Genomic DNA, 27,121 nt, shown 5'->3' with positions numbered 1-27,121 from the left:
AAAATTTAGGAAATCCTTATGGAGGCTAGGGTTTATGGTAGGGAATATGGAGGCACTAGATCTAGTGTAGATCTAGAACTTTATGATGAAAGGGGTTTAGATCTAGGATTATGGAAGGTATATGGATGATAATATGGTGATGAAATGATATGGAAGTGAAGGAAATATGAAGGGAATAATCCAACAAGGCTAGATCTACTTGGCAAAGTAAATCTAGTGTGTTGGGATGATATGGGGCGTGTGATATAATGTTAAGTGCAAAAAGAGTAATACAAATAACAAGATTAAAACTCAATAATGGAAAAGAGAAACAAACTTGCTCATAGATTGATAGATGAAGCAACACCCATCCACAAACGTCAAGGTGTTGAATCTCTATTTGGGATTCACACGGGTTGCACCCAAATAGCCCAAGTGCCAAGCACCGAAGGAGATCTCAAGAACAAATAAGCCAACCACAAAGGGAATTTGTCAAAAGATAATGAAAGATGAGACTAGGGTGGCCTTTATATAGGCTTACAAGGGGAGAGTCCTAATGATGCTTGAATAAGGGAATAAATCCTAGAAATGAATTAATTCCTAGTAACACTAGCCTAAGGAATTAATTCCTAGTTGTACTAAAACAAGGAAATAATGAAATATATAAATAATAGATGATTTTATTAAAATAATAAAATGTTGATAAAATTCTGGCCGTGGGGCCTAGCTAGCCGGTGCTGAAAATGGCCCATGGCATGGGCCATGGCGCTGGCTGGCTGGCCTGGTCCATAGGCTTGTCATGGCATGGGCCATGGCATGCTGCTGGCTCACCATGGGGCCCGAAGCACAGAGGCAGGGCTTGAAGGCAGCGACGAGACAATAAACAATCCACCCCAACCCCAATTCACCGTCCTCGCCAACCTTCTTTCGTTACCGTTACCAAACTTCCCCCGCAATTCTCTCTATAAATTCTCTTCCACAATGCTTGCATCTCCTTCCCTTCAGGTTCCCTTCTTCATACCTAAATTCTCTCTCTCTCTCTCTCTCTCTCTCTCTCTCTCTCTCTGCTCCTCCAGAATTTGTGTTTTGATTTTCACTCTAGGTTTTTTTTGTTTTTGGGCTCAGAAACAAGGATGAAATGGAAGAAGCGAAAGAGAGACCCCCAGATCAGCCGCGGACAGAAGCAGGAGATGGAAGAGGAGGAGGAAGAAGACGAACCTCTTCCTCATCCCCGCCACAACGACGATGACAACGAGTTTGACCCTACGGGGGACGCTGATGACCCCCAACACGCCACCCTTCTCCCGCTTTCCCACGAGAGCGAGGTCCTCTCCAACTCCAGGGAATGCGTCTGTGACTTCCCTCCCGTCTTCAAGCACGCCGTCAACCGGCCCCACTCCTCCGTCCTGGCCATAGTGGCCTATGAGCGTGCCAATCAGAGCGGAGACTGCAGCAAGGGCCAGCTCCTAACTCCTCTACCAGTCTTGAAAAATGTGTCCTACGGGCAGCTCCAGGCGCTTTCTGCTGTCCACGCTGATGCTTGGGTGTTCGATCAAGACTGCACTACAGACGGTGCCAGTTCGGCCTATGTAATCACGCTTCCGCAGATCATGGAAGGGTGTGGCGTTGTCAAGCGGTTTGGGACTATAACTCATGTGCTTCCAGTGCGTTCAGGTTATTTTTCTAATACCATACACGAATAGACACCTGCTTTTGAGCCTTTTGAGCAACACCGTCTACTCCATTAGTCCATTAGCTCTGGAAAGTGAATTTTTTACTTGCTGAGACTTTCCTGAACCGAAAGACGGAGCGTGTTGCTTTGAATGCCTCAAATAGCACCTATTTTTTTGGAGGGGGGTTTAGTCTCTTTTAATTTGAAGTTCCCATTTAATTTGTTTGGGAAACCAGGTCCATCTAGCATACATTTGAACTATCTGTCGACCTACTTGAGAAAGTGTTTTTTTTGGTTCCCCTCGAACCGATGCCGCTTGGAAGCAAGCCATGGGTAGGCTTTGTGTGTGATAGTATGAATGGACGTTTTGTTCATAGGATATCGTAATATGCTAAGATAGGACTGCTTCATCTGCATAACTCTGTTTCAAACTGCAGGCTTTTATGTTCCTTTCATGTCATTCAGTGGCTTTAAGCCATTCCCCTTTGGGTTACGAGAGAATAGGACAGTTCTCTTAGGCTCTAGTCTAACCGCTCAAAAGCTTAGCAATTTATTCTTGGGATATTCCGGATCCTTAATACGAGGCCAGGTGTCATGCGAGTTGCATTTGCCGGCATCTGGAAGACCAATAAAGCATAGTTTTGTTTGTTTGTTCTCTCTTTCTTCACCTTTTTCCGTATGCCACCCCCATTGATATTGTTTAGTGCGAATCTCTTTCTTTCAATCCCCCACCTTGTGCATTTCATGTGCGTGTGGGTGCGATAAATATGCATGTGTATGTGCGGACAGATAAAGATTTAGACGGCTACAGTAAGTATATATGCAAACATTTGTATATGTAGTAATCTTGTCTCGTTCTTGTTGGGATTCTCCTTCTTGCAGATTGGTTTTCACCAACTGCAGTGCATCAACTGGAAAGGCAAGTGGTGCCACATTATTTCTCTGGGAGGTTACCAGACTACACATCAGAGAAATACATGGAATGTAGGAACTACATTGTTGCCAAATACATGGAGAATCCAGAGAAGAGGTTCATGGTTTCTGATTGCCAAGGGTTGGTGGTTGGTATTGATAATGAAGATTTAACCCAAATTGTTCAGTTTCTTGATCACTAGGGAATTATCAATTACTATGCTGTGGCACCAAGTTTTGAGCCTTGGAATGGTGGGTCCTATGTTAGGGAGAATCCAAATGGCGATATCCATGTGGCTGCTCTAAAGCCTATTGATAGTTTAATCAAATTTGAGAGGCCCAAATGTAGGCTTAAAGCAGCTGGCATTTATTCATCATTATCATCTTATGATGCTGATTCCTCCGATTTGGACAACAGAATCCAAGAGCATCTCTCGGAAAATCACTGTAATCATTGTTCTCGGTCTCTTCACACTGCGTACTACCAGTCACAGAAAGAGGTAGAATAGACTTTCCTGTCAGCAATTTTTTGTTTTTTTATCTCTAAATTCTATCATTATTGTGTTTTTATCATTCATTACGTTTGTTATCTAGTATCTTTGCCTATATAGCTGGAACTGCTGATGTTTACCCGATTTACTACATGTTATCTAATGGCTTGCGGACGTGTAAACTTGAAGGAAAGAATGTTTCTATCTAATATTGCATAAAACCATGTGTTTAGTTCATGATTTTGTGAAAATAATCTCTCTTGGTTGATATTTATATAAGGGTGATGCTAAGATGCCCTCCAAACATGATTCCAAAAGTGTCTCCTAGTGTATTTTGATTATTTTATTTTATTTTATTGTTTATTTAATGTTAAAAAAACAAACACACACACACAAATTCACTAGTGGTAACTTTTTTAGACATTAAAATAAATAAATAAATAAAATACACCAAGTGCATTTTTGGGGGCACATTTGGAGGGCACCTAAGAATTTTCCTCTATATAAAATGATGGTCTATGGCTTGTCTGATGTCTGTAAATCTGACTGTTATATGCAGGGTGTTGTGTACTGTTTTAGCCCCATTATTGTTCTCTACTTCCAAGTAGATAAGTAATTCTCTGAAAAGCGAATCTTTTGTAGTGGTTAGTTGGAAAGTAATTTTGCTGAAAAGTAATGCTTGGTATTATGCTGAATAAAAATTTGGAAGTAATTATTTGATAGAAGTTATGTTTGGTTAGAGAGAGAGAGAGCACTGTATTCTGCATGGTACTTGACGATTTGTTTATGAGTCTGTTAAAGGTACCCCATGTGAGGCTAGGCATTCATCAATCTAAAGACTTGAGGCTTAAGAAATGAGTGAAAATTTGAATAACTAGCTGCCTGCTTAATAAGTTGTTAAAATGGTGAAATTTTTTTACAAAGCCTTTGACAGTGGGGAATATGCTGTGAATGAAATGTCTGCTTGATGTAGAGCAGCTATCTTCTGATGTTTGTGCCCAGTTACAGATGAATGCTGATATGAATTATCATCTTATCCAGTTATTTGATCCAACTTTAATAGATGGTTTACATTTCATGTGACAGATTGATTCACAACTATGCGTTGAGTGCTTCCAAGAGGGGAGGTTTGTTACTGGACATTCCGGCATTGATTTTATAAGGGTGGATTCAACAAATGATTATGCTAACCCAGATGGGGAAAATTGGAACGATCAGGAAACCTTACTTCTACTTGAGGCAATGGAGATCTACAATGAGAATTGGAATGAAATTGCAGAACATGTTGGTACCAAGTCAAAAGCACAATGCATTCTCCACTTTCTCCGTCTACCCATGGAGAATGGCCTACTGGAAAACATTGAAGTTCCCAGCATGTCGTCCAATTTGTCAAAGGGAGATGATTGTGGAAGTTCAAATTCAAATTATAATGTAAATTCAGCAGGTTGTCTTATTGACCTAAAGCATCCACCATCAAGTAATGATATTTTATTTGTAATGTATTATGTTTTATTTTCTTCTTTCAAGACCCTGCCATCCAGATACTGGTTCTGAAACCAGGCTCCCTTTTGCAAATTCCAGGAATCCAGTTATGGCCTTGGTAGGTGACTCTAAACCCTATATTTGCCCACAATACCATAGAAATTAGATTACTGAACTTTCTTGCATGGGTTTTGCCTATTGCAGTTTTTGGCTCTTTGAAGTTTAAAATCCATCATTCTTCATAAATGTATTCAGAGATTGCATTTCGATATGAGGATTTAAAACCAAGTGATTTGAAAAAAATTGCTAGTATTAAATGATCAATATTTATTACATAACACAATTCATTTTGGTTTTAGGATTGGTTCAAATGAAAACATTTATGAATTTTAAACATCTTAAATCTATCATGTTCTTTTACACTTCTTGTTGAACTTGGAACGCACATTTTGTGCTTTTAGTGAAATTTATATTATTTATAAAAAAAAAAAAAAATCAGCAAATATAACAATGTTCTTGTATAGTTCTTGTTGAATTTTACACCTCTTCTGCTTTGCACTTTTCATCAAATGCTTCCATCAAAATTAATCAATGAAGAATCACATTTCATTGTTTGAATTTTCTTGCATTCATCGATTGAAACTCTAACTAGGTGATTGATTGAGGCCCTCAAGTTCGGGCAAGAACTCAAGGTCTTTGATCCCCATTAATGGTATAATGAGCAACAATCATGCCCTAGAAAAGCTGGATTAGTTACCAAACGTTTTTTTGTCACCAAAATTTACACGAATTGAACTGTACAAATTATACTAAGTATGAACCCCTCCTTGAAAGGAAATTAAAATGTCCTGTTGCCATTTTCTGCTACAAAATGTATTTGACAGTTGAAAAGATTAGAGCTGAAGCTGAAGCAGTTTGCTGAAATGGAAACGTTTTTGATGAAAGAATGTGAACAAGTGGAGAGGACAAGGCAGAGATTGCTACTGAGAGGGTCCATGTGTTATCAACCCGATTTGGACCTGCTGGTATTACTTCATCCACGAGTTTACCGGATGTTTGTCCTATGGGTAACAATAACACTAGTAATAATAAGCAACAGATTATGTCAGCTTGACCTTCACAGCCTAGCATTGCAGGATTTGGTAACAACCAACCAGTTCATCCCCACATGCCATTTATACCACGCCAGCAAATGTTTGGGTTGGGGCCAAGGTTGCCTGTAGGAGGGATGAAGCAGTACACATCTACTTCGAATGCTATGTTCAATACTTCAGGTAATGCACAGCCTACTCTCAATCATCAAATGCTTCGGCCTGTATCTGGTACTACCTCTGGTTTAGGTTGAAAAAGAGAACTTAATATGAGTCGTGAATTTTATGATTCAATTCCTTCTATAGATTACTTTCTGCATTGAAAATGAAAAGGAAGGAAATTATTTAAATCTGCAATGAAATATATCTGGCTTGCACTTTTTCAAGTTTTGATCTACGTAGAAGTTATCAGGGGCAGTTCATGTAAGGCCTGTAATTACACGGGTAAAAAAGATAGAAATTAGAATTTTCCAAGTCAATTATACTTATGATAGGTTCCACTTCTGTTTTGCTCATCCTTAAAGTCCCTTGATACATTCTTTGAAGTTGTTCTGGCTCTTCTGCACAATCTCATGAATTGTGTTTTGAGTCATATAGTTGGACTATCCACCTCAACTATTTTAAAAATGTGACATAAATTCATGCACACTGGATTATTCCGTATTATAATTTTCCCTATATTGCCAGCCATGTTTACTCAAGTATTGCGAGAAGTTGATGGTTGAAGACAGACACTGTAAGACTAATCCGAGTAATTGGTAACGAAAAGTGAAAGAATGCTTCTTCTTTTTTTCTTTTTCTTTTCTTTTTTTTTTTTTTTTTTGGAGGGGGGGCGGATAAATAATGATAAAATATTACAATAACGACGTAGGAATGGATTGATTCGGGGAGGGACCAAAAATATATACCAAAATATGCAATGGAGGGGGAGGTATGATGTAGAAATGCTTTTAACAGTTGAGTTGGTAGCGGTCCATTTAACAGTATGCGTGCAGACGACAGATGCCTATTTTATCATGAGTAAATAGGTACTTGAAAAGTTTCTTTTCATTAGATATGATTAAGTCATGGAACACTAAGTAATATTGATACAAGAAATGGAGCTTCAATATGAACTCATAACTGAACACTATATATTTTTCTCAAAAAAAAAAACTGAACACTATATATATGTGTGTGTCTATATATATATATATATATATAGGGGACCTGGGCAAAGTTTTATTTTCTTCTCCTTGTAGGAATAAAGCTTTAGAAGAACTCGAAGAAGCTTCAAATAATGCCGAGGAAGCCCTATATAACTCCTTCAGAAAGTTATTAACATAAATTATGGAGCTCCCTAGGTTAGACGAAGGTGAAGCATTTGATCTTGAAACCCCCTCCTCTATTCCGGAAACGGGATATCAGCCACGTCCTCTCTGTAAGGGATGCCGTCCACTTGTCCTGGCCGATCAGCGCCACCTCGCCCATGTTCCATATTGTTTTGGGCTGCTGGGTCATCCTTTGTGGGGTCTATGAATGTTACAACAGCATCTTTTCGGAAGGTTAGGTAGATCACTGCAAGGATGTAGACGACCATTAGGGGAAACACTAAGATCCCCACGAACACATTTGCAACCTTGGGTAAACTGTTGTGAATTAGCCAATCCACGAAGCCCGTGCTCAAGTAGTATATGTTGATGCCAATTAGGCCCACGCCTAGGATCCACGAGATCACAATAACCTGCACACATACATACAGGCATAATTATTTATTTAGATTCATAGTTGGAAGGAAGTTTGTTTCGCTCAACCTTTACTTTTGCATAGATTTTCTAAATCGTCTTTTGCTTTATGGTTATGATTCATTGACCTATTTAATTCATGGCATCAACATGCAGATGGACTTATAGAATTATCATAAAACATAGCGTTAGGGAGGCCAAAAGGTGAGCCATGACTGAGACATGTTGAAGGCAAGGACAATGATATATATAATCATGCATGTATGTACGTACGTACATACGTATACATGCGAGAAGTACTAGGTTTACAAAGAGAATTACAAAAAGGATGAAGTCTTTTTTATATTAATACAGAAGTGCTAGGTGTTTTCCCTTGTATATACAGTGTACGTACTTGGTTACACCTATTGATATTAATATATTTATACTTTAAAAGAAAAGAATTACAAAAAGGAAGCTAACTGACATGCTTGGATAATGGATACGATGTATTAGAAAATAATTTTTCAATCTAATGTATCACATTTAGTCACGTTAAAGCAACTTTATTTGTTGTGTTTTGTGGACAGCATTTCTCACACCCATATAAAATACACACAATTGGGCTAGGAAAATGATCAGTTCTATTGTTATGTTTGTAAGTCTGCATCGGCTTTGATGCATTATCCCAATATCAAAGATGAGATGGAGCAACCCAAGTGAAGACCTATTTGACTGATTCACCTCAATATAATTAAATGGCAATTGATGAAAGAAGAAAACCAGAGAAACAAAACAACTCACATAGGTTGAATTCTTGTGTGGTCCCATCTTGGTGGTACTGCTACTGAATTTAAGGAGAGGGATTAGAGCAAATGGAAGTTCAAATGAGAGTATCATCTGCATAACAAATTAAAGCATTTAATATATAATTGTTTAGTATATATGAATAAAAAAGATGTGTAGTTTCCAAGAGTTACAAACCGATGCGATGATGATCAGTCTGCCTGCACCTGAAGATCCACCAATAATGGAAACAACAAGACTAGGTGTAATGGCAATGCACCTAGTCATCAAGTTCCTAGCCCACGTTTTCATCTTGAGATCCAAAAACCCCTAAAACCACACCATCCTCAAACCAATGAAATATTGTTCTTCATTCTTTTATTTTCTTCTATTTTGTCATTAAATTATTGAGAAATTATTCATTATTTTTTACTTATCTGTCAAACATTTCATGTCATATCAGAAGATGATAAAAGAATGACGAATAACATTTATCATGATTCATATCTTGTATGTACCTGCATGATGAATTGCCCTGCGTAAGTGCCTGTGATGGTGGAGCTTTGTCCTGAAGCCAGTAATGCAATGGCATAAATGGTTGAGCTTGACCGACCCAACACATTCTACATACATACAACAATAAAAAAAATTTAAATAATTAATGTTTTCTCATTTCTGTTAGAAGATATGTATGTATGTATGTATGTATGTATGTATGTATGATGAACTTGAACCTTGAGAAGGAAAGATGCAGAGTTAAGGTTAAGATCACTGCAACGATCTGAATCATCATCTGTGAGGCTATTGTCTGAGCAAACAGCACCAGATACAGAAACAACTGCAACATTTATTAGAAATGCCACAAACAATGCGAATCCACTCTCTATCAAGAAATATCGACATGCATCCTGCAATTTTACATGATGAGGAAGACAAAATATCCATTATTTAAGAAAATCACTGATGAATTATTTTATTTTCAAAACCCTAAAATTATTTATTTTTCTGGCAGTTTCAAAAGCTTTTTAAGTTATTTTTGAATAACCATTCTAATACTCCATGCCATCATGTTTCCTATTATATATTTCCATGCATGATATCATTGTAAATTATGATTTTTTATAAAAGTATATTGTTTTGAAAAATAAGAGATAAATTGAACATTTTATTTTTTTCTTGGTGGACATTGGCTTACATTGATTCCACGAACAGAAGTGGGTATTTTTCTGGACAAGACAAGAGCCGAGTGGAGGAAGAGATTGTGCCTGTTGGTGAGAAAATAGAAACTAATTCATGCTACGAACAATCGTATACTTAATTATATATGCAACAATGTCCATGCATAGAACATCTACTAACACAAGCAACATTATTTAGTTGACTTTGCTGACATGGAAGGACCACATGGCAATGCCACGACGGCGCAATCAACATACCAACCAACATGAGAGTGCCAGGTGGCATCGTCACGCCAGTCCCAGCACATTATCGGTGCCAGTAACATTTTCCTTTCATATACTATTAAAATATTTATGTGCGAGGGGGATCGAAAATATCGTACGGCATGACAAGGGCACCCAAGAGGGCGATGGCATCGCCAGTGGCTCCTTGACCCTTGAGCTTTGGTATAAACAATCCTTTTAGCACATCAGCTGCTGGAGGCTTCACGTAACTCAATTCCGCAAAGAAACAAGCAGCCATCACGAACACCAGCACAGCTATCAGCAATTCCAGCTTCCTAACCTGCACCAAGCCCCCCCACTCACAATTCATTCATTTTTCTGATCATCTAGTTCAAAAATACATGTACGTACTTCTTTCTCATAATTAACCATAAAAATTAATTATTCTGGTTTTCAAAGATATTTTATTTTAAAAAATATTTGCGCAAGACTCAAGTATAAAAGTTTCTTGCAACCCTCTTGTGAAAAAGTAGGTGAAAAAATATTAAGAAAAAACATCTTTGTCTTATGGGATCCATCCTTTTACAGATGGCCCATGTAAGATTTGTACTTTTCTAAAATTTGTATTTAGCATTATTCGATAAAATATAAGTCAATTGTAAAAACTAGTTTAGAAAAAATAATGTTTGATGTTACTAGAATTAACTATTCCTAAATAGAAATGGATATATTCTTTTGGGATATACTCTTTAACTATAATTAATTAAGCATAAGCATTATGATTGCATCATCAAGTGACAAATGAGACGAAAGAAGTGAAGCATTTTCTATAGGAATATATTGAAAAAGAAGGAACCCTAGCTCACTAAGTAGTTTAAAAAGATCAGCAAAAATCACCAAGTAGCTCACCAAATTTTTGCCTTAAAATATTTATAATATTTTTTAAAATACACAAGTGGAAATCTATTCATTTGACATTTGTATTGGATTTATTATATATTCAGGGTCCCCCACCCACATGATGTACCCTATTACACATGATCATCATCATATGTTGAAAAAACATGTCTGCATATAAAGACAAAAACACATGATGAAGTAATTAATGTAGATTTTTTATTTTTATTTTTATAAATTAATAAAATATGCTATTTATATTTATAATTTTATATACATAATTATACGTGCTGACATGTTATTATTAAAATAATAAAAATCTTGATATTTAAAATTCAAAATTTAAATTAGAATAAAAAAATTGATAAAATGAGACTATTATTCGACATGATATAAATAAATGATATTTGCAGTCTAGAATATACAAATTTCGTATATTGTCTTTAAAAAATGTGTAAATATAAGACCCATAATAAAAAAAATCATTTTTTGAAATAATGAATCCTATTTTATTTTTTTTTTAATTTTATCATGCATTCATGGAGCGCTACTCTAAATTAATTGACAAAAGAAATAAACTAATTGTCGTTTACTTACAAACTATACGTACGACAAACTTATGGTAGCTATATATATATATATATATAAATAATATAATCTACGTACGTAGTCGAGCATAAATTAAATATAATTATGGCCGACTTAAAAAGAAAAAAGAAAAAGAAAAAGAAAAAGAAAAAAGAAAGAGAAAAAGGAAAAGAAAAAGAAAAAGAAAAAGAAAAAAAAATTGAAATTAAAGAAATTAAAAGAAATTACGTACCCCGTATCTCTGCAGGCCAAGAAGTAAGAGAGTGCTCAAACCAGTGAACAAAACTCCAGCCCATAACGGAATATGAAACAATATTTTTAGTCCAAAGGCTGTCCCGATCACTGCCATTTTTTTAAAGATGAAATTGCTTTCAGGTCAATGCTGCATCAACAATACTGCTGTCTTTTTTGTTCTATTATCTGATATATATCTGCATTCCATTTTTTTAAATGGTCGACCTTATTGTTTTTTAAAGAGAGTGATCGAGACTTATACACTAAGAAATCAGCGATTCAAAACGTAAAATGTTGAACAAATTGATCAGAACTTAGATGTCAAACCTTCGGGTATGTCAGCTGCTATGACAGCAAGCTCAGCTAGCAACCATAGGCAATACTTCACATATTTGGGGTACTCAGCCTTGCATAACTCTGAAAGATGTTTTCCTGAGAGATACATAAATGGCTTTTATCTTACTCTACCCAAAAAGAAAGAAAGAAAATATTGCAGAAGAAATACTAATATTGGAGATTTTGGGGTTGAATTTGTTTGCTTTGCAGCTTTGGTACCAGTGCTGACTCCAAGATTTGCAGCCAAAGATTGGATTATGAGCGCAAAGATCAATCCAATGAGTACAACCCACAGTAGCTGCAAATTACAAATATCCCAAACATGCGTTAATTTCCCATTAGTACTGAATAAAAGAACATTAAGATCGATTTTATGCTTTCAAATTGTTATTTGAAGGCTTTTTCTTGAATGTTTTCCCTTGCAGCTGTTTGATTTACCTCATATCTGTGACTTGCTCCTGCTTGCAGATCAGTTTCCACTGTGAAGAGATACATTATAATACAAAATGGTATTAATTAATCAGCTGTCGAACACACACACACGCACACAGAGAGAAAGAGAGAGGGAGACTCACAATTGCCGGGGTCAAGGTAAGCTAAAGAAACAAGGAATCCAGGACCTACATGTGCTATGAACTTTCTCCATCCCGGTTTCTGAACATCAAAAAGAATCACAAAAGTAGAATCATCGTACTGATCAGATGTTGATCCTCGAAAGTTAATGTATGATCAAAGCATAGAACCAAACAATAAATAAAGTCAATATTCACGGTAGAAAAAAGTGTAATAATAATCAGAACCAAGCCAAAAGAAAGGCCGCCTGGTGAAGAAACATAGAACTGGGAAATGTCTTAACTGAAAAACAAAACCAAGGCATGGTGAAGAAAGAAAGAGACAAAGATTATGAGATCAGAGACCTGGTGATTAGGGTCTTCATGATAATCATGATCGAGTTGTTTGATATCATGATCGACGAATGGAGGGAGTACATTCTCTCCCTCCAAATCATGAGCGGCTGCGATGCGGACGTTACTCCCTCCAACTGCTGGAACTACTTCACTCTCAGCTTGCTGCTGATCATGGGCTCCCATATCTGGTCTCTAGATCTCTCTGGCCTTCTCTTTATCTTTCTGATCTCTGGAAACTTTAGACTGTCCTGCAATGAAACTATCAAAGCTGGGACTGGGAGCTCCATGTATTTATAGCTCCATGCATGGCAGCATCTTTAATTTTATTAAGACCAGGGTGTCATTGCTTCAAGTCTTCTAAAAATGTTCTTATGCCTTCGTTGGTACAAATCCCTCCAAATTAATAGCAATATCCCATGTGGTTTCACAAAATATCCTGCAATTAATCTTATTATCTAAATAAACGTAATTTTATATTAATTAATCATCTAATAATTACAAAAAGAGCTGACATGCACAATCAGTTGCACATAAATATATATATTTAAGGCCACATATATATATATATATATATATATTGTGATCTATCTTTAGCTTTCTTGACAGCAAATAAGTCCATCATTTTTTGCTCTAAACGGCGTCAACACCAATGTTTTGAATACCTAACTGGATGGCGTACCGGTCAAAGTACTGGAAGGAAATATTTCGATATCGGTATCGTTTCGTATACCGTTTCGAGATAGTCGATATATAAATAAATTATATATATAAATTATATTTCAAAATAATAATCTATATATGAATAAATTATACATGAATACATATGTATATATAAATTATAAATAGTCTAATATGAATTGGGGTCAAAAAATAAGATTATAACTTAAAAAAATGAAAAAAAAAAACATGAAGGTCGAATTACCGAAATACCGGCCGGTACACAGACCGGTACAGCCGGTACCGACCGGTACGGCTGGTATTTCAGCCAGTACGAAACAGGTACCTTATCTGTACCGGCCTGATGACCGGTACGGAATGTACCAGCCGCACCGGTACGATACGGTACCAAAAACATTGGTCAACACAGTCGACGGAAGGACATGTCACTTTCTTCACTCAAGAAGACACATCTCCGAATAAATAAACGAGGAAAATGCTAGATATATTAATGAGTTAGTTGTATAAGCGCTGTAAATTTATTTTAAAAGAGTACCATACATTATTAAAAATCAGTTTTTTATATAGATTTTATATTTATTTATATTTAATATTTATATATTTTATAATTGTAAATATTATTTTTTATAAATAAAACAAAAAAAAAATATCTTATTATAAAAAGAGAAGTGCTATAGTACTCTGATCTCGTAAAACTAAATTAACATATTCACATGATTTTATATAACATATTATATTTATTTTATAATATAAATAATTTTATTATTTATTTTTACGAAATTTTTTATGAATAAAATATTTATCAATGAAATTTCCCCTCACTGTCCGACAAATTCAGCTTTTGCATTAATTTCTAAAACGACCACGTCAATCGAGATGCCTTACTTTTACGAGAAATTGTAATCGTGATTATACAAGCGGCATATAATTATTTTTAAAAAAATAAATTAATATAAGATTCATATGAAAAAAAAATTAATTTTTTAATCGTGGACTCTACTTTTTTTTAAAATGATTATACGGTGTTTGCAATTCTACTATTATATATAGTATTATTCTATTTTTATTTTATTACTACTTTACTACAATTCTACTACTTTATTTTATTCTTATTAAATTAATTAAATTATTTTATTTATCATCCACACACTACATATTTATTATAGAAAAAATGAAAAAAAATTAAAATAAATGTGGTGTGTGAAGTGTGAGGATGACAAATAGATTTTTCTATAATTTTATGTTATCTGTTCTGTTGTTTGGTTAAAGGAAAAAAAGAAAAAAAAAAATTAGATAAAGATGATGACTGTTCTTTGGAAACAGACAAGAAGGGCTGGACATAAAAAAAATCTATGCATGGCAGGAAGCGCAAGTTACCACCTTCATTTGCATTTAAAAAACAACATAAAGAGTAGTTTATTAAACTGCAAATAGAAACTCTTGACTTCTAATATCAGTGTTAGTTTGAAGCCCCTTCATTTGGAACTTTGTGCTGCTGAGATGGAACTTTCAGGCATCAAAGTTTTAATATTAACCTTTCAATAATATTCTATATTATTTCAACGCCTGCAAGAGTATGACGTATATATATAGATAAATACTTAAAAGTATAAAAGAATTTTATAAAAATAAAATTATAAACTGACATTTCTTGATTTGATTTGTTATATTGTAAAATTATTTTTATTATAAAATAAATTTAATAAATCACGGGAAATTAGTACATTAATTTATAAATTTATTTTTATGAAATTTCTATATGACTGTAACACTTATATATATATATATAATAACATAAACTAAGCAACTTCAATGTTGGTGTAATTGTCATGATTCATTAATTTTATTTTATTTTATTTTAGGGTAAGTTGGTATATATAGGTATTGATCATATGAAGAAAGTGTACAAATAAAGAAGGGGGAATCTAGTATCCCTAGTTACAGGTTAAAACCGATGCTTCATGTATGCCTTCCACGTTATTGTTTTTTGTAAGGAGAAAGTAATGACTTCGTACCATCAGTTTGACAGATCAATGTTTTCTTCTGCCCTCTAAACACTCACCTGCGTTCGTACATTTGTCTGGGAGATAAATATCAACAAGTACTACTCTTTCAATACTGATCAGGACTTTATAATATGATCAATCTGTTGGGACGTCACATGAGCTAGGCCACTTCATAAAATTTAAACCTATACTTAATTCATTAATTAATGGCATAGTTTTGTCTTGAACTATAATTATTACCACCAGCTCGTGGCTCTCACGCGCCTCTTCAGGCGCACAGTTTGACAGTTTCTTTGCTGCAGATTTGTTCTTGGTCCGATGTCGATTTATTTAGATTATCGCTTTTTTTAAACAGTAATCTTGTTAAAGGAATTAAAGATCTTTCTAAAAAAATATTTCAAGACAATGGACTACAGTATACTGGCTTGCACTGCCTCCAGCGGTGGCTTACCTTCAGAATGTCTCTTGAGACTTTCTGAAATTGGTAGTGCTTGGATAGAGATCAAGAAATTGGTCTCAAAATCTCATTTTTTTTCTCTTTTTTTCACCACTTTTGTACTATAGTTGTTGTATTGGGATATTTGTTGGGAAATCTCATCCCCTCAACATGTATCATTTTTTTTTATTTTAATGAAGTCTGCTTGATTAGAAAAAAAAAAATATTATCAAGCCCGAATCATAGATTTTCTAATAATATAAAATTAATCTAGTATATAAATATATATATATATATATATATCTATTACATTATAATAAGTGGTTATCTAATTGTAAATAGTAATTTTTGTTATTTTTTTTGTTGACTTTTCTTATTTTTCTATTAAGTCCGTTAAGTCCTATTTACCAAAAGGTCCTTAAGACTCTTGACCATTTGACGTGTAACTCTCTTTTATTTTATCAAAAGGCCCTTAATATCCCCACGGCGTACATGAATTAACGTTTATTTTTCATATCCTTTTTGTTCTGACAATGTACTCAGTTTCCTTTCTTTTTGTTTCAATTTTTTTAAATAAAAAAATTAAAATGACTTTACTTTTTAAGAATAGAAACGCTCTAGAGAATTCTCATTCTAAAATTCAACTTTAAGTAAATTGAACTAATAAAATAATTAAAACACTTAATATATAATATTAATTATTAATTTAATTAGAATAGAATTATTATTAATATTAATATTTAATACTATTAATTTGATTAAAATATAATTAGTATTAATATTTTAATTAGTAGAACTATAAAATGTGATAAAAATAAAAATTATTAAATTATTAAATTAATAATATTTTATTATTATATAGAGAGTAAATAGATAATCCAATATGGATGCAGACCAATACTCATACTTTGTTGAAATTTAAATTTTTTTATCTTATTTTTTGTCTTTATTTAACATTGTATTTTCTTTTTCCAAACAAATAAACTACTGACTTTTTCACTTTTATTTATTTATTTATTTAAATCATTATGTTAGGTGCACCCGGGGCGTTCCCTAGTATATATATAATGCTACAAAAAATTTTACAAAAATAAACTCACAAGTTGACGTGAATTCATATCATGATTAATTCATTAGATTTATTTAATAATTAATGTAATTTTGTAATCTAACGTACTACATCAAATCACTTCAGCTTGTGAGTTTACTTTGGTAAAATCCCTTTATAGCTAAAGCATTTATATATATATATATACACACACACACACACATATATATAATCACTTGGAATTACATCATTGAACAATGAAAATTATATAGAACTAATTAATATTGAATCATTCGTAGTTTCAGGGAAAAAGTTGCAGAGAAATTTTTGGTTACCTGATATACATATGCAAAAGGATGCCCAGACTGGACAGAAATGAACATAAATCCGAGTTCATGATCAGTACTTCATGCTTATTATTGAAGAATCATGTCATGATGGTTAACCTTTGGATGCATTATAAAATCTCTGAGACATTTTGCTGTGATGTCTGACGTTGAAGAAAAAAAGCTCTGTTCCATAATATATTTCCTCTACTTCATTGTGCCTGAAGACATATATATGGCTTAAGAATTCGTGGCTGCTCTAACCAAGCATCTCCTTTAATCTCATGACTGCAGGGAAAATACATATTTTCTGGGAAAAAGAAAAGGTTCCAGTCATGACAAAAAGAAACCTAAATGTATTCATTGATATTTACAAAGGTTACGGAAAGCTCAAAAGATATATTCAAATACAGATAATGTTCATCTATAGAACTTGAATCCTAGGTAGGATTTCGACAGTGCATGCATTCATGTGTAGACCGATTCTCTCCTTTCACTACAACAAACTCAATCTTTAGGATCGAAAATTTTCGTCTAAAAAAATCTCAATTTCATCTCTAAAAGTGTTTTGGGAAGAAATTCATTTCATCTCTAGTTCGTCTAAAAAACCTGTTGCAAAAAGCTTTTTGAGACAATTAAAATTTCATTCCAAAAAATATTTTTTGAGATGAAAATTTTCATTTCCGTTTGAAGGTTTTCGAATGGAATTTTTTTTAGATGAAACAAATTCTGTTCATAACAATTGTTCGAATGCAAAAAATTACATTAGAATAGATTTTATTTTGGGATGAAAAGAAATGGTCCAAAATTTACCGTTTGAACTTTGAAGGGATTTTTGATTTGGAGAAATAGAAGTCAACCAAAAACGTCAACAAATAATCATTTGTGGCGAAATGATGCTGCAGCAAATACTTTTTTGTAAAATCTTCAAAAAAATCAGTTGTTGCCTTCACCTACCAGCAAATGGCCATATAAAATCAGGAAAATTAATATAAAAAGTTGTAAAAAAATCTTCATTACAAAATCCCCTCAAATTCTTAACTATAACAAATTAACAAGTCAAGAACAACAAACATGAGTTACACAAATAAAATGAATATTTTCTTCAAGCATAACACAACCCATTACATGGCCCTGAAGCATGCCGAAAATACAGAATAATAGAAGGGATCAAGTTTGAAACTTCAGTACTTTTGTTCTTCCAAGATATGTTCAACTCAAGGATATTCAAGTCTTGAACTTTTTATCTTCCCTTGTTGTCAAGAACAATCCCTAAAAATTTACATAAACATGAGGTAATTAGTAAATAATTACATGAACAACTTATATTGATGTAAATTGAAATGAACAAACTACCTGGCCAAAATGAAGCAGAAGAACATAATATAAAAAATAAAGCCTCTATAACTGATTAAACCTAAGGAAAAACAAAATTGTACAACAAATAGAAGAGTTAAGGCTAAAAGGTTAAGCCTCGGGCATCATTGAAAAAATCATTCCATATTTATAAAGAATAAGAATATGGCATTTCTTTCAATGGAAGACATGGCATAACCTCAAAAGGTCCAAGATGGTTGTATGTAGTTACATATGTAGGTGCATACATGATTCATAACTGGATGCATATCAAAATATGCCTCACAAAAATTGAATATATAGGTAACGTACACATCTTAAGAAATACAGGGCAAGAGGGAAACAAGTTTAGCAAGTACAATTCAATTCAATTCAATGGAAGTTTAGAATATACAATCATATGCCAATTCAAAAAACTAAGCATTACATATGTGACTCATGAGTGAATGAATTTCTACACTGAATGATAATTTTTGGCAATTTCTTTATGCATGAGCATTAAAACTTATCTCCTCTGTCACGGCTACAAGACCTGATCCCATCACGGCTAGAAAACGTGAGTTCAAAACCCCCAACTCCCGTTGTATTAAAAATAAAAAATAAAAATATCGCCATCAATATTATATGTATATACATCATCATTGAGTTTTAAAAAGGAAGATAATTCTCCTTACCATCTCTTTGTAGGTTCCAGATGCATTTTCTTTATTCGAAACATCGATTAAATCCATGTCATTGTTTTTAAAAAATTCCGACTTTAAAAATTAAATTTGTTGTAGTGTTTGTTGTTTGAAGCATTATTGTCGTTATATATATATATATATATATAGGATCTTAAAAAAATGAGAACTGAGATCTTGATTAATCTATCTTACGTACTATTATTTGACTAATCATATTAATTGAATTGTTGCACAGCTGTAAGTTTACTAAATAATAGTCATCATATTAAAATAAAAACATTAAGATTTTATATTATACTTGTCGATGTACATACGTACGAAACTCTCAACGCCCTGACTTAGGAAACAATATTATTTCTTGTACTTGTGTATATATATATATATGTCATGTGTATGCTTATTTACTATTCTACATAAGAAAAATTATATATTTATCATCCATTTTATTATCATTCTCGAGGCATCAAATTATTAACTTACAAGCTAATAAAACATAATAAATAATCTCCTATCATTAAATGACACATTATAAAATAGTAAAATGATGATAATTAAAGAAATAGTTGGTAGCTTTACTCTATAATTAATTTAAAATAATTTTGTTTTCTAAGTCTAGATTAGATAGTTCTTTGTGTGATCCGATCATATTAGTAAGGAAGTGGAATGAATGATCAGCAGTACTCGCATTGACCCTCCATGTCAAGGACATCTCGTACGTACGTACCGTTGATGATCATGAAGTGAAACGTCCTGATTATTTGTGTTAGATATATGTCTGATGCTGAGATTTTCTAATCACTGCCAAAACGTCCTTGTTTTTGGTCCATTTTTCAGGTTGGATCGTGTCTGCTACAGAAATGTTCATATATATATATATATATATATACACGTTGTTATCGATGGGGGGGAATATTCTTATCAACAGGTGGGGAGTTGAATGTTTATTAATTATATTAACCAATCAAAGGTTGGCTTGGAGACCTCAGATTGTTATAATCTCAAAACAACTGACTGCCTTACTTTATTTTTATTTGATCTTTAATAATCCTTGCCTTTAGAAAGAACATGTTATGATAAATTAATACATCTGGCTCCAAAAAGACTGATCTGTTTTATAAATTCAACATCCATCCAAAGCTGAATTTGCTTATCTCTGCATGATATGACAACAAACTGTATCTAGATCAGGGTTCAGAACAACCTAGCACTCATAAGAAAATTCTTGTGGCATGTTACAAAGAGCTCGCATTGTATTGCTAGCTACATCCAGCAACTGCAGGTACTCGTCTGCACCATCAACTAGACACTGCCGATTCAAAATTAAAAGAAGTAAGAGCCATGCAAAACAATGTCTCTGTACAGTAGAGTGCTACTATAAAAATTAGCCATCAATGTAGATACCATTATTGCATGGATAAAGAATGATTCCTAAGTTCATGAAGGAAAGTAAACAATAACCTTTTATAACATTTAATTGAAAATAGCACCCTAGAATTTCCAAAAAACCAAAATAAGAATACCAGAAATTCTACTTGATAAGTAGGAATGCCAGAAACATCCAGTTGTACAACGTTATTCAGGAGCAGATTTTAAAATTTTAAGGCTAGGGTCATTTTTCTTTAGGTAAATGGAAATAGTGGGTTCAATCAATTTAGAATGGCAATTGGTAAACCCTAGGTCATTCCTGAGAGACAGCATAAGTTCTACAATGATTTAAAAGCTTCTTTAAAGCATCTTACGTTGCTGAAGTATGATTCACCTTCAAGCAATCTCAAATATTCAAAAAGACAGCATCTGAATTCTAAATGATATGTACAACATCTTGACTAGGAAGACAACAAAGTTATGGTAAGACTCATTTCATTTTCAACAGAATGATACCAGACTCCATTATTTTAAAGGCTTCAAAAAAGTCTCCAACTAGATAATTAACCTTATCTGCTTCAGCCAATTTCTTGCAAATTCTGGCCTTCTGTTCATCTGATACATCATCTGCCTCAACAACCACCTCAAGTAACTGGAAAAAAAGCATTCAATTATTTGTATCTTTATCTACCAACTGCAAATGGTAAATAACCACTAACAAAAGTATAATTTGGAAACCTGGTAAAGCATCTGAGAGACTGGATATCCCTCTGCAATTATATCATTGACTTCCTTGTTTGCCACATCAAAGTTACCACTTTTACAAGTTACAAGAAATGCCTTGACAATCTCTTGTGGAATGACCTAATAATAAAGCGTTGAGGAGTTAGCACATGGCGGGGCTTCTAAAACTGGAGGAAAAAGTCCTGGTATTTATGGAGAGTGCTTATATTTATCATCTGTTGCTGTTTAAGTGTTAAGTTATAGTTCCAGTAAAAACGAATAAAGAAATGGTTTGAATGATGATATGAAGTTCCACTATCATATCAATAAAGCATGGAACTGACAGCAAAATGTTGGAATCAGAGAAAACACCCAAGTGTGAAATTCGTGGATGAAACTTCCAACATCTTGCACCCAGTCTCAAACAAGCTTGTGTGCACAAGCACAACAATCTTTGATGTTGAAGAAAAGTTTCTTATATACTTGACCACATGGATATAAAGGGTGGTTTTATTCAATAAAAGCCTGAAGAAGCCACAATTAAATCAGATAAACATATAGATGTATACACATATTGCATCCATGCACCTATGTTTATGCACGTTTGTGTATGGGTCATGATGCATGTTATGACAAACAAAGCCTTTTGAAACTTCATCATAACTTACCCCAGACACGCTAATCAGATCCTTCGAAGAAATGGATGATCCAAATAATCGCGCAGCTGACTGAAATATGCAAAGACAGATTAGAAACTCAAGTCATTATCTACATACTAAGCTCCAACTTGGTGTCCATGGAATAGTTATTAGAACAGAAAAAGTAAATGGATGAAGAGGGACTAAATTTAAAAGCCCAAAGACTACGGAATAAACAATTGAGAAATGCTCTTCTTCATCCTAATCTGTCATCCCCAATCACACTTGGTGGCGTGACACATTTCAAATGGGTGTCATTTAAGTGATTGATAGAAAAAACCACTGAAATGGGACACACAACATGTGTGGTTATGAATGACAAGACTTAAGATGAAGAGTAACATTGCTCAACATCAAGAAATTGTACAATTATACTGTATAGACATCCAACAGCCCTTAATCACAAGACAAAGATTTGTGTCTCCAAGCTCCAATGTCAGAGCTAGTTTCATTTGACCTTTTTCATTGAAAATTCTACTCAAAAGAGCCCATGATCTCTCACAAAAGCATATCTAGTACTCCGTTTATTAATTGCTATTTAAAGGCCCAAGATCCATGGAAAACAAAGCCACTTGAGAATTTAAGATTTTGATACTCCAGATTAATAACAGTATTTTGATTGGAAGACCTACTATTTAATCCTCTGTACAATTTCAACCATGACCATAGACCAATGAAATGGAAAACCTATATTGAAAGTTCCTAATAGTCAACCCATCATCATCAATCAAATAAATTTTTTCCAATTTTATCACGGAGTTGCCAAAATGAATGTGTGTTGAGCATTGAAGAAAATACTAACTAAATTGAAAACGCAATGGTTATTTGTGGCACCTGTATATCAGGCACTGCCAAGAATTTTTTAATTTTTTTTTTTGCAAACCAATATTTTAAGCTGAAGGTTTCAGAAATGCATTGAAGGATTATCCACTCACGGGATGGGGGTGCTTCGTTGGAGCAAGCATCAACAACATGTATGGACCAAACCAGTTTGGCAAGAATAGATTATTTTAGACACATAGATGGCATCCGATTTCAGAAAGAATGTTCTTTTGCATGAGCACAGAGATAAAATCATAATAATTCACATACTTTTTTTTTTTTATAGGTGATAATATTTACATACTTGAACACATGACAGGAAAAATAAAAAACAGTTCTCACCTGTAAGTACGTAATAGCCCGACGAAGATCACCTTGTGAAATAGAACTCAAGGTTGAAAGAGCCTAGACTTATGCATCATATTAATGAAGTTAGAAAACCTAACACCAAAACAATGAAGAAATCTACTCTGAAAACTATTTCAAAAGACAAACTCTGAGACATCATGGCTACACCTCGGCATCCAGATTGAGGCGTTCTTCTTTGCAAATATGCAATATTCGACTGCTCATGATTTCTTCTGAAAGTGGTTTGAACCTGAACTTTGCACACCTTGAAGCAAGTGGTTCTATGATCCTACAGAAAATACAATCATCTTCATCATAAAGTATAAGGGTCTCCATTCAATCATCCACATCTTAGTGTGATACGAAAAGGTAAAGATTCGCCATGAAAATTGAACAAAAGAAACTTTGAAAAACATGAGAACTTTGTAAGTCTTACGTCCTATTGCAGCTCCACTCTGTTTGGCTAAGTTCAGCACTAAAATTATGGGTCTTTCCTAGGAGCAGAACTATTAACAATTAAGGTCATAAAATGCCAAAGATGAAATCACAAATGATGATAATATCAAAAACAATGTGTGGGTCTATATTTTTCCTTTATTTAAGCCACCGACCGGATCCTTGCCTCATGCTCCCAGTTAACTTAGGGGTTGTTTGGATGTTGCAGATGGTATCATCTCATTCCATCTCATCTCATCTCATCTCATCCTATCACATCTCAACATCCTAATCCCATTCAAGCATACACTTTTCAAATTTAAATTTTCAATTTTTTCATCTAATCATTACAACTTTCCCAAACTTCCAAACAAAACACACAAAAAAAAAAATCAACTTTTTCAAATCCCAAAATAAAAATAATATTAAAAAATGATATTTTTACTTTATAATATTTTATTCAACTTTTTCTCTCTTCTTTTCCAAAATTCCATAAAACATCATAACTCAAACTATTTCACTACTATTCATAAACCATTTAACTACTATTTATAGATTTCTTTTTTTGATTGGCACTAGGTGTCTGAGAACAATGTCCGGACTAATTCGAAGGGCGCACAAGCCCTTGGCAACGAGTTTCCTGCAAATGCACCTCGATTTTTCCGACTATTCACTATTATTCACAGATTTCTCATATCATCCCATACCCCAAGCATCTCATTAATCATTGTTAATAAGAAATGAAAGCAACTTACATACACGAGTGAACGAAATCAATGAAATGCGTGACTGATGACAATAGAGTTTGTTAAATGACTCCTTAAGCCTCGACAAAGTACTTTACACATGAACTGAACTGGTTGACAAGTAACAGTTGGATTAGGAACTTGTATGATGCAGTTACATAAGAGAACTGTGATTATACATGCTTGTTATTTTAATGAATGGAGAGTAGTTATAATCAGTCTATAAATCAGTTTGCCTGGATCGTTTACTCTTGGATATCATAAAGAGCCTCGTGTCAATTTCTCTTATATTTTGCAATTGATTAGTCAGTCAGGATCCTATCAACTTTCATGCTAAATTAGGAAGCAGTAAGGCTTACCTGCTGATGTAATTACAGATGAAAAAAAATCTTGTAACTTTGGAGTAGGTTTCCATAGTACGCCTCAGGGCATTCTGTCAAGTAAAATATAAGTCGAGTGCATATTTCATTAAACAGAACAAAGGAAAAAACAGGTAACAAACATGCCTGAGCATCTTCGGTCATTGAATCTGCCTCATCTAGAATGATGATCTTGAATGGTGGACATGGATAACCTCTGAAATACCATGCAGAAAAGGGAAAAACATTGTTAAAGTGCATAGAAGAAAGTGTAGAACAAAATAGGAATACCAATGGTTACAAGGTACGAGTACACACCCTTGACGCTGACCAGAACCAACAGCCACGGCAGCAAAATCTTTGATCTTTGTTCTAACAACGTTGATGCCACGGTCATCACTCGCATTCAGCTCCAGCACCCTAGACTTGTAGAGCTCAGGCCTGCAAAATATCACTGTTTTATTACAAAGGGAAGACGGGTAAATTGAGTCTATCAACTCCACCATCTAGGATGATGGTCTATAGTTGTCAGTATGATGCCAAATAAAATATCCAAGTCCAGGTGAAAGACAGGTTTTATATATGCTATGTGTGGTCCAAAAGTGCTTTTTCTACACCGTGGGGTCAATGATCTGAATAGGCATATCAAGGTAGAGTAAAGAGCGGAAAAAAGAAACCCGCAACAGAGGCTAACTGACTTTTTTTTTTTCTTTTTTGATCGGTAAGAGGTTAACTGCTTAATTATAATTGGAAGTTCTATCTTTGATGATGTCCTTTTCAAAATGACAAGCAACCCATTCCAAATTGTTTTCCACCATTGAGTTCCCGGACTTATGTTCCCCATTTTTTTTCCCACCCACAAAGCTCCTTGGGTATCTCTTCATTTAGCTTTAGGAGGGCATACAAAAATATGATAATATAAAGGTGTTTGCGTCAATGCATAAAAGAAACAGATCCATGATGTACTTTGAACAAAACTGGTGCTTATTTACGCAGTTGGAAGCAATTAAGCTCCCAAAGAGACTCACTTATCAGCCCAAAGCAATTAAGCTCCCTCAGACACATTGTAATAATGCCCAAAGCAAAGCCAATACTTCAATTAAAACAAATTAAAGATTTATAAGCAATAGGTGCAGTAGTAACCCAAAGAGCTGGTGTGCGATGGCTAGTGCGGTGGTGGTCTTGCCTGTGCCGGGTGGGCCGTAGAAGAGCATATGTGGGCACTACAAAACAAGGCAAAAAGAATATTGAGAAAGGGGTTTTCTGAAATTGAATAAGTTTTGCAGAGTGAGTGTAAAAGCCTGCTACATTGCTGGTCTGGAGGGTGTTTGTGAGGACCCGAACCACCTCCTCCTGGTGTGCTACATCTTTCACTTGTTTTGGCCGACTGAACAATTTTCACACGTGCGCACACATAAACACTCCAAATTTAGAATGATGGAGACAATAAAACCCATTAAAATAAAGAAAATATGAAACGCAGTAGAGAGGTTTCGTACTATTTTTCGACCCATTGCTGAGAGCTTTGCAATACTGGCACCATTTTCTTTTCCTTCTGTAAAATTTTTCCCTGCCTTCTATATGGGGCTTTCTTTTCCGAGTAGTGCTACAGAGAAGCCTCTTTATATTAAGCACACAGCTGAGGTGACTAATTATATTAATAAAAAGACAAACTCTCAGTAAATAAATTGCGTTTCTCTCTCTCAGAAAACAGATTCATGAAACAGAAGTGTTCTTCCTTGTAGTTCTTGTTCTTCGCTATTGAGTTCAAACCCTTTCTCCGATCTCTGTAATGCTGGAGTTTTGCCCTACCGATTTTTTTTTGGCTGACAAATAATATTGAATATGGGCATTAGAAACAGAGAGTTTTTTTGTGTAGGGAAGATACAAAGATGAATATGCAAAGATCGAATCTTCAAGCCTGATAGAACCAATTCAAAAGCTGAAAATTTGCCTGGCGTGGAAAGTGGCCACTGTCGTCCAAGTAGTGTCTATCCCTCTTTTGATGAAAATTCTAAAGGAAATTTGACTTCAAGTGATCTTGAAAATGGGGGTAAAAGCCAGATCTTTCATTGCAGCAAGAATCAACAAATCCAAAAGACCCAACTCGACAAAACCAAGCAAAATCAATCAACCAGAATTCACTTCGAACACTCAAGTTCTCGAAACACTGACTGGCTCAGAAAAAATCCAGTTCTCCAAGCAAAACCCGTGAGTATAAAAAATAAAATAAAATAAAAAATCCTTGTGCCAGTATCACCCAGACCAGCAAACTAAAAACTTGATAAAAAAATCATTCTCATCTATTTATTCTTCATCAAGATGTCATCACAGACCAGCAAACACGATCTCGATTCTCATCAATGGGCAAAAAAATTGCAGACCAAAGAAATACCCTAACTGTTCACAAATGTTAAAGGGAAAAGGAGATGGGCGAAATGGGAAAAACAATTGAACCTTAATGCCTGAGCTTTGTTTAGTGACCTGAGCTACGTAATTGTTCCGTTGTGGGTGAGTCTCTGGAGGAAGGAGATCGAAGAAAGGGGATAGTTCTTCAGCCGTGGGTGAGCAGGCCAGTGAGAAATGAAGTGTGTGATTTAAAATTTTAAA

General features: G+C 34.3%; 2 protein-coding genes and 2 pseudogenes across 3 annotated transcripts; 2 read left to right on the top strand and 2 right to left on the bottom strand.

Moving 5' to 3' along the window:
* The first annotated feature begins 703 nt into the window (after positions 1 to 703).
* On the top strand, positions 704 to 5,977 carry LOC122299360 (annotated as a pseudogene).
* Positions 4,646 to 5,977, top strand: LOC122298717 (annotated as a pseudogene).
* Positions 5,978 to 6,795: 818 nt separating this feature from the next.
* LOC122299676 (metal transporter Nramp5-like) lies at positions 6,796 to 12,813 on the bottom strand. Its single transcript, XM_043110080.1, has 13 exons — positions 12,492 to 12,813; positions 12,150 to 12,228; positions 12,013 to 12,053; positions 11,794 to 11,872; positions 11,566 to 11,670; positions 11,237 to 11,346; positions 9,678 to 9,859; positions 9,312 to 9,381; positions 8,851 to 9,024; positions 8,635 to 8,739; positions 8,315 to 8,446; positions 8,135 to 8,230; positions 6,796 to 7,350 (listed from the first exon to the last, which is right to left on the bottom strand). The coding sequence occupies exons 1-13, from the start codon at positions 12,663 to 12,665 to the stop codon at positions 7,012 to 7,014; spliced, it is 1,686 nt and encodes a 561-aa protein (XP_042966014.1). The 5' UTR covers positions 12,666 to 12,813; the 3' UTR covers positions 6,796 to 7,011.
* Positions 12,814 to 20,103: 7,290 nt separating this feature from the next.
* Positions 20,104 to 27,121, bottom strand: LOC122299628 (replication factor C subunit 2-like). 2 transcript variants are annotated; one of them, XM_043110021.1, is made up of 13 exons: positions 26,969 to 27,121; positions 26,011 to 26,337; positions 25,820 to 25,898; positions 25,655 to 25,734; positions 24,830 to 24,952; positions 24,659 to 24,728; positions 24,512 to 24,585; positions 23,140 to 23,260; positions 22,966 to 23,028; positions 21,772 to 21,831; positions 21,119 to 21,244; positions 20,949 to 21,032; positions 20,104 to 20,321 (listed from the first exon to the last, which is right to left on the bottom strand). In XM_043110021.1, the coding sequence occupies exons 2-13, from the start codon at positions 26,052 to 26,054 to the stop codon at positions 20,217 to 20,219; spliced, it is 1,029 nt and encodes a 342-aa protein (XP_042965955.1). In that variant the 5' UTR covers positions 26,055 to 26,337; positions 26,969 to 27,121; the 3' UTR covers positions 20,104 to 20,216. The 2 variants fall into 2 exon arrangements, with proteins under 2 accessions (XP_042965955.1, XP_042965956.1); XM_043110022.1 differs by having other exon boundaries at positions 26,011 to 26,117; positions 26,969 to 27,117.

This window comes from Carya illinoinensis, chromosome 16 (assembly GCF_018687715.1).
Source record: "Carya illinoinensis cultivar Pawnee chromosome 16, C.illinoinensisPawnee_v1, whole genome shotgun sequence".
In the NCBI taxonomy this organism is placed as follows: Eukaryota; Viridiplantae; Streptophyta; class Magnoliopsida; order Fagales; family Juglandaceae; genus Carya; species Carya illinoinensis.
The sequence above is the reverse complement of the archived record's forward strand: the minus strand, read 5'-3'. Positions and strand labels throughout refer to the sequence as shown.

What these genes read in the sequence shown, in the direction of transcription:
- LOC122299676 (XM_043110080.1), bottom strand. Translation starts at nt 12,665, where the DNA reads ATGGGAGCCCATGATCAGCAGCAAGCTGAGAGTGAAGTAGTTCCAGCA. An exon ending in ATGAAGACCCTAATCACCAG is followed by an intron (nt 12,229 to 12,491) that starts GTCTCTGATCTC and finishes TTTGATGTTCAG; the next exon opens with AAACCGGGATGGAGAAAGTT. An exon ending in CTGCATCTTTCCTTCTCAAG is followed by an intron (nt 8,740 to 8,850) that starts GTTCAAGTTCAT and finishes GTATGTATGTAG; the next exon opens with AATGTGTTGGGTCGGTCAAG.
- LOC122299628 (XM_043110021.1), bottom strand. Translation starts at nt 26,054, where the DNA reads ATGGTGCCAGTATTGCAAAGCTCTCAGCAATGGGTCGAAAAATA. An exon ending in GGTTCTGGTCAGCGTCAAGG is followed by an intron (nt 24,729 to 24,829) that starts GTGTGTACTCGT and finishes ATGGTATTTCAG; the next exon opens with AGGTTATCCATGTCCACCAT. An exon ending in ATCTGTAATTACATCAGCAG is followed by an intron (nt 23,261 to 24,511) that starts GTAAGCCTTACT and finishes TATTTTCTGTAG; the next exon opens with GATCATAGAACCACTTGCTT.